Source organism: Haliaeetus leucocephalus, unplaced genomic scaffold, assembly GCF_000737465.1.
Source record: "Haliaeetus leucocephalus isolate CR32 unplaced genomic scaffold, Haliaeetus_leucocephalus-4.0 Scaffold202, whole genome shotgun sequence".
Classification (NCBI taxonomy): Eukaryota; Metazoa; Chordata; class Aves; order Accipitriformes; family Accipitridae; genus Haliaeetus; species Haliaeetus leucocephalus.
The window spans coordinates 498,124-509,403 of NW_010972638.1; the positions used below are offsets into that span (position 1 = coordinate 498,124).

The following is an 11,280-nucleotide window of genomic DNA, read 5'->3' on the forward strand; positions in this document are numbered from 1 at the left end:
CCCCCGCTCCTCCACCGCCGTACCGGGGATCTGAACGTAGAGCGAAGCGAAGGCGGCGAGGTAGGCAGCGGCCAGCCCGGCCAGGAACAACGACCGCGGCCGCCGCGGCGGTTCCCCCATGGCGGGCCGCTGAGCGACCTCAGCGCGCACGCTTACGTCAGCACGCACAGGCGTCAGCGCGCAGCAGCCCCGCGCGCCTCACGTCGGGCGGGAAACACAAAATGGCGACGCGGAGGGGGATCGCTGCCGCTGCCGCTGCCGGCGGGGTCTGGTGAGGGGTGGGATTGGGGGTCGGTCCCGCCGGGACCCTGCACCCGCCCAGGGAGCCCGCGGCTGCGGGCAGCGTCCACCTGGTGGCGGGCGGGTTTGGTGCTGGTGTTTTGTCTCGGAGTGGCTCGGCTGTCCCGGCGGTTTTTGTGTGCGGCTTGACCTCCGGCTGCTCTGGTGAGGTGAAAGACGGCGTTGGTTTTCTGGTTCTGGGTTCTCGAGTGCTCATCTGGTGGTATTCTGCTTTTTTTTTTTTTGTGAGGCTGAGGGGAGACCTCGTCGCTCTCCACAGCTACCTGACAGGAGGTTGTAGCGAGGTGGGGGTCAGTCTCGTCTCCCAAGTAACAAGCGATAAGACAAGAGGAAACGGTCTCAAGTTGTGTCAGGGGAGGTGTAGATTGGATATTGGGAAAAATGTCTTCACCGAAAGGGTTGTCAAGCCCTGGCGCAGGCTGCCCAGGGAAGTGGTGGAGTCACTATCCCTGGAGGTGTTTAACAGATGTGTAGACATGGCGCTTAGGGACGTGGTTTAGTGGTGGACTTGGCAGTGCTGGGTTAATGGTTGGACTCGATGAGCTTAAGGGTTTTTTCCAACCTAAATGATTCTGTGTTTACTGAAAATTTATATTTCTGTTGGAATCCAGTTGACTTCAGGTTTCTACACTACTTGACTACCATAAGGCATCAACTGCACCCAACTCTAAGTGACCTGCGACCCTCAAATGTCACCCATGGGATCATCTGTTGAGAAACAGGTGGTTTAAGCCTGTTTAAAGACCCTACAGGTCTCCCCAGCGGCTGAGCAGGCTGTGAGCTCCTCTGCTGGGAGCTGCCGCTATGGCGGAGGTGGAATCACGCTTCCTGCACCTCCTGCAGCCCATCCGCGACCTCACCAAGAACTGGGAGGTGGATGTGGCTGCCCAGCTCGGGGAGTACCTGGAGGAGGTAAGGGGGGGCCCTGCGTCCCCTGTGCTGGGTTGGGGAGGTCAAGAGTGATGCCCTTCAGCCCTGCCTGCGTGGGTGTCGTGGTTTCAGCTGGGATAGAGTTAATTGTCTTCCTAGTAGCTGGTACAGTGCTGTGTTTTGAGTTCAGTATTAGAAGAATGTTGATAACACACTGATGTTTTCAGTTGTTGCTAAGTAATATTTAGCCTAAATTCAAAGATTTTTCAGCTTCTCACACCCAGCCAGCGAGAAGGCTGGAGGGACACAAGAAGTTGGGAGGGGACACAGCCAGGACAGCTGACACAAACTGGCCAAAGGGGCATTCCATACCATGTGATGTCATGCCCAGTATATTAACTGGGGGGAGTGGGGGCGGGGGGATTGCCGCTCAGGGACTAACTGGGCGTCGATGTGCAGGTGGTGAGCAATTGTACCATGCATCATTTGTATCTTCCAATCCTTTTATTATTACTGTTATCATTTTATTAGTGTTATCGTTATCATTATTAGTTTCTTCTGTTCTACTAAACCGTTCTTATCTCAACCCATGAGTTTTACTTCTTTTCCCCGATTTTCTCCCCCATCCCCCTGGGTGGTGGGCAGTGAGTGAGTGGCTGCATGGTGCTTAGTTGCTGGCTGGGGTTAAACCACGACAGCGGGCAGGCCTTCTGTCTGCACCCCCGCAGCCGCCCTGGTGTGCTGCTGGCATGCTTGACTCTTCCTTCTCCCTGTGCTACCCCCAAATCTAGCCTTTGAATCTGCGTTTCATTTTCCTTCTTTTGCGTATTTCGCAGCTGGATCAAATCTGCATTTCCTTTGACAATGGCAAAACCACCATGAACTTCATAGAAGCAGCCCTGCTGATCCAGGGCTCTGCCTGCGTCTACAGTAGGAAGGTGAGGAGGCTGGCAGTGACTGCCACGTCGTGGCCCTGGTCCTGTTGCCCTGCCTGTTCTGCGATCCCTCAGCCGGTGGTCCTGAGGCCGAGCTCCACGGGGGCTGCTCTGGGAATTTGAAAGACTTGAATGTAATAATGACTAATGGAAATGAAAGGATACAAATTTATAATTCCTAAACTCAACCCCTTTATACACATTGGCGTCAGCAGCCTGGAAAAGAGCAAGAATTTTGCTGTTCAGCACTTTCTTCTCTAGACAGTGGAATACAAAAACCCTGCTTCCCCAAATCTGGCCTCAGAATGGCTTCAACAGTGAAAAGAATAACAAGGTTATCAAGAAATTAAACTCCAGCTGCCTGGGGACGAGGGGAGGGTGGTGGTTCATCCTGGCATCAGCTGGAGTAACTTTTCTGGGAGCTGCTTTCTCCTTCTCCAAGAGTCTGGTTGCTATTTTGCAGGTGGAGTATCTCTACTTGCTGGTCTACCAGATGCTCGACTTCATCTCCAATAAAAAGTAAGTAGAGCTCCCCCCACCCCCGGGGAGGCAGCTTTTCCAGGGGCTCAGGGCTGCTCCCCTCCAGCGCGCCATTGCTGCCTTGGCAGAAAATGCTGCCACGTGCTCCTGCCTCACTGCTCTTTCCCTCTGCATCATGTTAAGGCCTAAGCTCTTCCCCGCTTTCTTTCTTGCCGAAGTTCGGTAGTGCTTGCCCCGAGAACGTATGAGCTGTGCGTCCTCTTGGGGATGAAACTGTGCCCCCACCTGCAGAGAGAGCCTGTGGGAAGGTTCGTGACCCCCACTCCCGCTCTGAGCCTTGCTTCTACTGCTACTGACCACTCTGCCACTAGGCAATCATCGCTTTAAAAAACCAAACAAATCTATTGCCGCATCAGTCTCCAGCCCCGTAAAAAGTTCTTTGAAGCAGAAGGATTGTTGTGGTTGCAGAAAAGTTCCCTGGTGGGACTTGCTTCAGCCCAGAGGGCCTGGGGCGATGCTCATCCCCATGCGCTCTTCCAGTGGCATCATCCTGTGGTTTTCTTGCTGCAGCGCTTTGCTGTTGTGTAAGGAGAGGGCAGCGCCCAGCGTCCCACAGAGTAAATCTTAGCAGAGAATAAACTGTCTCATGTGGCAAAGCAGCTTGGGATTTATTCTTCCCCTTATTGCTGAAAGTGGGGCTCTGCCGCTGCAGCTCTCCAAGCTGCCTTGCGTAACTTGCCTGTTGTCAGCCTGGCGCCAGCTCTGAACACACTCTCCACTGAGGAGAGGTCAGCTAACAGCACCCTTCTGTCTGTGCTCAGACTGGGCATTTGGGGAAAGACGAGGGTTTTGTGCCACACCTCGCTCCGAACAACTGCTTGGCTCCAACCATGCAAATGAGCTTCCTGAAGGAACCTCCCTGCCCAGTCGTGAGCCCTGCTTGTAAGGAAATATTGCCAGTTGTCTGGGGAGGCTGACGCAGAGGACATGAAAGTGGCTCTGCTTGGGCTGGAGCAAGGCGAAGCCGTTGTGGAGGTTTCTGAAAGTCTCCGACAATTATTTCTGTGCTGTGGCATTGAAGTGAAATGTTCCCTTCTGTTTCTGTAACAGAGCTTCTGAGCTGGAATTGGCAGGATGTTTTTGTTCCAGATGGGATTTGTCGGGCAGGCTGGATCCCCTCTTCCCACAAGCCCCAATTCCTTTGCAGCCCCCCACTGCCCTCCTGGGCAGGCGCAGAGGAGCACTAAGAGCGTGTTAGCTCGAGTGTGCTGATGGCACAGCTCTCTGGCGGTGCCGGTGGTCGCACCGTCACCTCTCCGTGCTGTCCATAGTGCTGTGGGATGCTCCTCCTTAGAGCGGCTGCAGTGGCGTTGGAGGGAACCTGCTGCCACTTCGCCTCCAGCCCTTCCCTGCTGCCCCGGGCAGATCCTGACCATGTGTTTTGCTCCCTGACTCAGGCGGGAAAAACAGCCCTGCTCCTTGGGGAAGGACGGCAAAGACACCGATGCGAGCTTTGGGGCTGACAAGGAGGAGGTGAGAGGGGTGTCTGTGCCCCGTTGTGGCATGGGGAGCGGAGTGCTTGGTGGCTTGTGTGCGCAGGCAGAGCTGGTTTCAGCTGCTGGGCTGCAAGGGTACGAGGGGCCGCAGGCAGCGGGGGATGCCCCCAGTGCTCCCCCCTTTCTGACTAGCGCTGTGGCTGCCGTCTCCTGTGTATGCTTTCCTGCTGTTCCCTAGTAGGGGGGTGTTTAGCCCCACATCTACCCCTGGGCATGGTGGGAGGACTCGGTGAGCTTTTTGTCAGGACACTGCTGGCCTCCACAGGACATCAACTGCTACCTCGCAGCCCTCCTGGAGAAGAGCTAGCCCCTGTGCAGTGCGTGGGGACCTCCCCCCACCCACCCCGGGCTTAGCCTTCCTTCCCTTAATCCTTAACTTGGGCTATCTCTCGGGACTCTGTCCCCCAGGAGAGCAGCGGCTGCCTGGGCTGGACCTTTCCCGTGGGAGCGGGCACCTTCATTCCTTCCTTGCTTTCCTCCTGCCTGGTGGGTGCTGCCCTCGCAGTGCTGCACACCACAGCCCTGCTCCTGCCCTGCTACAGCAGCTCAAAAGCTGCAGCTCCATCGTCTCTGCCACTGGGTCTGTCCCGCCTGCGTGGTGCAGCCGTGGGAGGGTTAGGGTCCCTCAGTGGTGGTGCAGCCTGGCAGGCTGAGCCAGGGTGACCGCTGGTGGGACTCCCTCAGCAGTTTCTCTCCCTGGACGACATTGGGGACAGCAGCCATGTGAGCGTGGACATGAAGAAGGATCATCAGCCCAAAGTAAGAGAAGCCACTCCTCCTTTTCTGTCCCTCCCTGCGTCAGGGTTTTCCCAGATGAATCCCACGGGTGCCCAGGGCCAGCTGCTGTCCCAGCCAGGCTCTGTGGGGACGGTGGCACCCAGGCAGCGCTGTGCCATGCTGGGTGCCTTCCCCGGTCTCCATCCCACCCTGCTTGCCTTCGCAGACTGTGAATGTCATTCCCTTGACTCCGATGTCTTTGGTCCCCCCAGAAGAGGCTGACAAGAGGGACAACCCTCTGTTCAGGTGAAAGCCCCCTTGCCATGCCCCTCAGCCGCTTCCCATGGGTTTACTTGGTGTCGCCCCCTGGTCCCGTTGTTGTAGTAGGATTGGGCTTTCCCTGTGCCTTAGCCAAGGAAGCAGTGCTTTCCCAGTTAAAAGTGGATGGCAGGCAGGATAATCCCACAGGCCCTGGACAGCTGGGAGGTGTGGAGCCCTCTGGTGAGGGCAGGGCAGGAGCGTCCCCAGGGGAGGGACAAGCCGGGGCTACGCTGGGAAATTCGAGTGAGACTGCTGGGCCAGAGAAGCTGAGAACGGCCAGCGGGAGGGCTGGGGCTGATGATTCCCCCCTGCATTCCCTGGAGCAGGGGGGCTTTGGCTTTGGGGATGCTCCAGTGGGGCTCCCCCCAAGGCAGGCCAGTGCCCCTCTCCCTAGGCTCCCAGTGGGACAGGGCAGAGCCTGGTCTCGGGGGTCCCCTGATGGGTTTTTGCTTTCAGCCGGAAAGGGGAGATCCTCGCCAGCCGGAAGGATTTCCGGATGAACATGAGCACCCCTCACACCACCGGAGCCTTCCTGCTGGAGCCGGCAGGCCTCTCCCCCATCTGCCCACAGGAGCAGCAGCTTGAAGTGAGCCCCGGCAGAGTGGCAGGTACAGGGGACTTGGGGCACGGATCTCTGCAGACCTGCTGGCCGGGAGGCAACACTGTGGGTGGGAAGCACCCCGGGGTGCTTTGCTGGCCGCCTGCCTCCAGCAAAATGGCCTCCCAGAAGAGCAGGGCCCCTCGTTGCTGGAGGTGATCAGGTGCTGGGCAAGGGTAGGGTGCTGACGCCAGCAGCTGCCCCCTGCCCTCTCCCTGGCTGCAGCAGGGAGCCTGCCCATGGCTGTCAGCCTCGCTGGGGCTGGTGGGAAGGAGCAGCATCGAGGCTGCTCTCCGTCAGTGCCGGTGGCTGGGGCTCCTGCAGGCAGGGGCAGTGTGGGAGCCCACCTGCCAGGGGGCTGCTGGTGACCTCTCACCTCTGTCACCTCGGCAGGAGCACCGTCCTGCGTCCTCGGCAGCAGGAGGGATTGTGTCAGCACTGGCAGGGCTCCCGTCCAGGCGCTGAGCTTTTCCACAGACAGAGGTGAGATGTGCGTGGTCGGCGGGCTGAGTGGAGGTCTGGCCATTTGTCCTTCCTGCCTGTGTGTCTGGCCGGGCTGGGCAGGGCTGTGTGTGTTCAGGCAGCTGCCGCCGCGTGGGATGCTCCTGCCCTCTTGTATCAAGGCAGTCTGGTCCTCTCAGCAGCTTCAGCTGGCCACTTGGCCATGACAAGCGAGGCTCCCTGGAGGAGCTCCACAGCAGATGGGGTGGAAATGGGAGAGCCCAGAGGCTTTTATGGTGTTTGACCGTTTAGTCCCCCCACCAGGTGCCACAGGACCAGACGATGCTGACAGCAGAGATGACGACATGCCCGGGGCCCTGGAGGATGATGTGGAAATGACTCTGGCTCCTAACGAACACATTGAGGTGCAGAGGGTGGGTGTGGGCAGGGGCTCAGGGCAGTGCTGCCGCCTCACTCCTTCCCCGGAGCCCCGCACTTCACTACCTGGCGCTGTGGGAATCTCACCAGCTCATTCTGTGTCTACCAGAGCGTGCCCCGGACGAAGGGGTATGTGCTGCGGGAGCGAGCCCCTGCCGAGGACCCCAAAGCCCGCCTCAAGGTAGGGGGGCCCAGAGCTGGGGAGTCTCTCTCTGTCCACATGGGACACTGTGGGAAGCCCTGGGACATCCCTGCCCTCTCTGCCATGCTGGTGCCAATGGTGGGGTGACCTGCTGGAGCCAGGTGGCTCCCGTGTGCCCACCCCAGGGTGCCACAGGGAGCTTTGCCAGCTTCATCTCTGCTCACTCCTCTGCCAGGAGATGCTGGATCCGTGGCAAAGCCTCGACCCCTTCGGTGACTCCGAGGACAAGCCGTTTAAGAAAGGTATTTGAGGTGGAGCTGGGGAAGAGGGACTGCTCCCTGCGTTTCGGTTTGCCCTGGACGGGCCAGGGCCCAGCTGTGCAGGGGCAGCAAGGCTCCGTTTCCCAGCCACTTGTCCTCCAGCATCCCCAGAGCCATGGCGGGTCTTTCCCAGCTCCATGATGGGCAGAGGGGCCTGGGAGAGGGGCAGCTGCCCTGTGCCGGACCCTCGGGGTGGCTGGGCTACACTTGGAGCAGCAGCACGGGACTCTCCTTGCGGCACACAGTGCCGCTTGCGCAGGGCTGCTGATCTCTGCCTGCCTCCAGGGAGACCCTTCCTGGTGCCACATGGCCTGGACGATGTCGTTGGTGGCAAGCGGAAGAGGAAGGGACCGAGGAAGCTCCAGGACTTCATGGAATGGTTCTCTGCAGCCTGTGAGTATCGTGGCCATCGTGTTTCCCGCAGGATCCCACCGTGATCCAGCCAGGCTCACAGCAGGACCCTTCTCTGCCAGGAATCGCCTTGCCCAAACCCCTCTGCCATGGGTGCTCCGGTCCTGGCTGGCCCCGTTCAGCAGCAGCTTCAGTCCTGTAGCAGCCTCTGTCTGTGCTCCGGTCTTGCTCTTGCTGGAGCTGCCCAAGCAACTCCATCCCATTTACTGAGTGGGATGCAAATCGCCTTTGTTGGCCCAGGATCTCCTCACCTGGGTTTGTACCTTAACCAAGGCACCGAGGAGAAAGGGACAAATGATCTGAGAAGGAAGCAGCTGGCCAGAGCTCTGACCTCAGCAGGGTGTTAAACAGGACGCGTTTACAGGAGGCGCAGAGAGTCAAATAATAGCAGCCTAACTATAAACGTGGGTGGGTTGTACTGCGAGGGGAGGAGGAGAGGTCAGAGCAGGAGTCCCCCGCACTCCCGTACTGCTGAGGCGGCCCCCGCTGTGCCCCTTGCCCCCTCTCCTAAGGTGGGGCTGCACTTTCCGTGGCCGGAGCAGGCTGCGTTAGACTGCGGGAACTGGAGCTGCTGGTGGCTGTCCCAGGGATGGCTGGGACGCCTTTGCGGGGAAAGGAGGTGGCTCTGGAGGTGACAACTGGCTTGTTGCACACTGCGACGGCAGTGGAAGCGGTCGGTGGTGCTGTCACTGGAGGGCTGCCTGCTGCTGCTAGCCCCCCTTGCACGCCCATTCTCCCTGCTGGCTTCCCCGGGAGTGTTGACGGAGTTGGCATCTGTGATGGTTTGTAACTTTAATCCTTTCTGGTTCTCCCAGATAACAACGTCACTGACAGCAGGAAAACCAGGAGGAAAGGGCCGACATTTGCAGGTGAGCGGGACGCAGTGGGGCCTGTTAGTAAGGTGCCATTCTGCTCCCAGCCCGTGGCTCTGAGCACAGGCAAAGGCGCAGCCATGCCCTGTACTGCAGCCGTGCCCTGTGCCCTATAGCCTCCCTGGGTGGGCTTTGGGCTGGAAAGCAGCGGGATGCCTCACTGAGGAGCCGAGACTGGGGCAAACACCCAGGAGGGAGCAGAGCCAGAGCCGCGGTGGCAGGGCTGTGCCAGGGGAGCTTGCTGCAGAGGGCACAGGCGGCACTGGGAAAGCCCCACTGTTGGGGCTGGAGGAGGGTGTTCTAGCTTAGGAATGACAGGCAATTTCTAGGTTTTGCAGCTCTTCCCCTTTCAAAAGGCAGACCTGCAAACCAGCTGAACCAAATCTGGCCTCCGCTGGCTGCAGAGCCCCTCATGTGCCAGGCGGGCCGGGGGGGGAAGGGCAGGCATCACACCTGCCTGCGGCCCCAAAACTGTGTGAGGGGAGCCTGGGCAGGCACCCCGACAGCTGCGGTGTGCCAGGGTGGGGGGCTTTGCTGGGAGGTGCGGGCTGAGTCCCCCCCTGGGGTGCAGAGGAGCTCCCCAGGGCTGTGCGCCCTGTCTCTGTGCAGATCTGGAGGTGCTGTACTGGAAGGAGCAGAAGTTGCGGATGGCGGCACAGAGGAAGCTGCAGAGCCGGGCGGTGAGTGGGCACAGCACCGGGCAGGGCTGGGGGGAGCTGGGCTCGCCGGGAGCTCTGCCTGCCCTCACGGGGGGGGGGGACACCTAGGGCAGGGGGGGCTCCTGGCCTGGTGCCTTGCACCCCTCCTGCGTGCTCCGGTGGGCCACGGGGTCCCTTGTGGGGGGGCTCATGGCTGTTATCTACCAGGAGCTGCTGTGTCCACTGCCGCGTGAGGAGGAGCCAGCTCTGCTGGAGGAGGAACGCGGGGCTGACTGCGACGAAGGAGCAGGTACTTCAGCACCCCAGACCCTCCCTCCCCAGCCAGGGGTCCCATCCTGCCCCCTCCTGCCGTGCTGGCAGCCCTTATCGAGACAAAGCCAGGCCTGGGGTGGGCAGGGGGCTGGTGGGTGCTGGGGGGGGGCGGCACTGAGCGCATCTCCCCTCCTGGCAGGTGACTTCATGGAGTACGAGGACATCCAGGCTGAGGGTTTGGAGGAGCTGGGGGAAGGAGCCCTGGGTGAGTGCTGGTGGGGGTCCGGCAAGCGCGCGCCCCTTGGCACAAGCCCCGCAGCCTCCGTGCTGCAGCGGGGGGGGCTGCGGCTGTGCCCCATCCTTTCTGGGGAGTGTCCCTCATCCCTGCTCGGTGGGAGGGGGTGGCTGCATAGTGTTGCTGCTGGTGACACTCTGCCCTCCCACAGGCCCCCCCGACCTGGGCTCGCTGGGCTACGAGGAGCTGGTGCGCAGGAACGTGGTAGGTGCCTATAGGCAGGGGCGTGGTGTGGGGACGGGGCAGGGATGCTGCGAGGTGGGGGAAGGCGATGGGAAGGTTCGGGTGCCCCTGCTCCCCTCTCCCCGCAGGAGCTGTTCATCGCCAACTCCCAGAAGTACGCACAGGAGACGGAGCTGTCCCAGCACATCCGCTGCTGGGAGGAGAGGATTGGGCCGCTGCTGCAGGAACAGGCAGGGACCCATGCGGGCAGGGGGCTGGGGTGGGCAGGGGCCTGGCAGCCCCCTCCCAGCGCCTGAGCCCGCTCTGCCTGCAGGAGGAGCGAGCCACCTTTGACATCCACGGCTACGGGGACACGCTAGCGAGCAGCTGCAGGCGCCTGGGCGAGTGGCGGTCCTTCGCCAGCCTGGTGGCGGGGGAGCCCCCCTTCGAAGTGTGCCGCTACATGCTGGCCACCCTCCAGCTGGTAAGTGTGTGGGGAGCAGAAAGCAGGGGGCTCTGCGGAGCCCACCCGCCGCTCCCTTTCTCCTTCCGTCCCTCTCCCCCCCCCAGGCTAACGACTCCGTGGTGGAGCTGGCGCAGGACCCGGGACTGGAGCAGGCGCTGGACACGGCACGCCTGCGGCTCCTCACCCACCAGCGGCCGCAGGAGCGCTTCCACGCCTTCCAGCCCCCCTCCGCCTGCCCCTGAGTGAGCACCCCTCCTCTCCGCATACCCCTCACCACCCCCCCTCCCCCGCCCCAACTCTTGGTAATAAAACCCTACTTTGGTAAAGGCTCTGCTGTGGTGGGGGTCCCCAGGGCAGGAAAAGCTCCTTCCCTTGGGGCTGGCACCAATCTCTCCTCTTGGGGCCGGGTCTGAGGGACGACAGGGGTGTTCCCCTCTCTCCTCGCCCACCAGGAGCCGCGGGAGGCATTTTGGGGGCGCAGGCGTATTTATTTTCCTCAGTCGAGGAGGGGCTCGTAAGTCTCCATGTGCCGGCGGACGCTCTGGGCAATCTGGGTGTCCGTCTTGCTGCGTCCATAGTAGTCGAGGAAGAGCCCGTCAGGGCCCAGCAGGTAGATGAGGACAGTGTGGTCCACGATGTAGTCGCCATCCTCGTCCTTGGGGCCGGTGCTGGCGTAGACGCGGTAGGCGTCGGCAGCCGCCCGCACCTCCTCGGGGCTGCCGGTCAACCCCAGGAGCCGGGGGTGAAAATCCTGGACGTAACGCTTCATGGCTGCCACATCGTCGCGCTGGGGGTCAACGGTGATGAAGAGGGGCTGGAGGGGAGGAAGGCCCGGCTCCCGCTCCAGCAGCTCCACGGCCCGGCTCAGCTTCTCCAGCTCCTCGGGGCAGATGTCAGGGCAGTGGGTGAAGCCAAAGTAGAGCAGCACCCACTGCCCGCGGAAGTCGGCCTTCTGCCGTGGACGACCCTCCTGGTCCAGCAGCCGGAAGTCACCCTGGCCCAGCGCCAACGCCCGCAGCTCCGCCTGCCGCCGCGCCCGCTGCCG

The 11,280-nt window shown here is 61.1% G+C and overlaps 3 protein-coding genes across 3 annotated transcripts in view; 1 reads left to right on the top strand and 2 right to left on the bottom strand.

Moving 5' to 3' along the window:
• LMF2 (lipase maturation factor 2) overlaps positions 1–130 on the bottom strand; it is an 8,927-nt gene extending 8,797 nt beyond the window's left edge. The window contains exon 1 of the mRNA XM_010566044.1: positions 24–130. Within this exon, the coding sequence (XP_010564346.1) occupies positions 24–120 (97 nt within the window). The 5' untranslated portion in view covers positions 121–130. The remainder of the gene's footprint in view (positions 1–23) is intronic.
• Positions 131–1,098: 968 nt separating this feature from the next.
• NCAPH2 (non-SMC condensin II complex, subunit H2) lies at positions 1,099–10,477 on the top strand. The gene is made up of 20 exons (XM_010566054.1): positions 1,099–1,212; positions 2,007–2,108; positions 2,569–2,624; positions 4,043–4,118; positions 4,829–4,900; positions 5,085–5,164; positions 5,636–5,787; positions 6,171–6,260; positions 6,543–6,652; positions 6,766–6,837; positions 7,034–7,100; positions 7,404–7,511; positions 8,345–8,398; positions 9,011–9,081; positions 9,268–9,349; positions 9,512–9,577; positions 9,759–9,811; positions 9,919–10,020; positions 10,104–10,253; positions 10,340–10,477. The coding sequence occupies exons 1-20, from the start codon at positions 1,105–1,107 to the stop codon at positions 10,475–10,477; spliced, it is 1,809 nt and encodes a 602-aa protein (XP_010564356.1). The 5' UTR covers positions 1,099–1,104.
• Positions 10,478–10,717: 240 nt separating this feature from the next.
• LOC104830870 (protein SCO2 homolog, mitochondrial) overlaps positions 10,718–11,280 on the bottom strand; it is a 6,728-nt gene continuing 6,165 nt past the window's right edge. Inside the window, exon 2 of the mRNA XM_010566055.1 lies at positions 10,718–11,274. Within this exon, the coding sequence (XP_010564357.1) occupies positions 10,732–11,274 (543 nt within the window). The 3' untranslated portion in view covers positions 10,718–10,731. The remainder of the gene's footprint in view (positions 11,275–11,280) is intronic.

Bases quoted from the DNA above. Each gene is read 5' to 3' on its own strand.
- NCAPH2 (XM_010566054.1), top strand. From the start codon at position 1,105: ATGGCGGAGGTGGAATCACGCTTCCTGCACCTCCTGCAGCCCATCCGC. The intron at 6,838-7,033 runs GTAGGGGGGCCC...CTCCTCTGCCAG, and splicing joins ACCCCAAAGCCCGCCTCAAG to GAGATGCTGGATCCGTGGCA. The intron at 9,812-9,918 runs GTAGGTGCCTAT...CTCTCCCCGCAG, and splicing joins AGCTGGTGCGCAGGAACGTG to GAGCTGTTCATCGCCAACTC.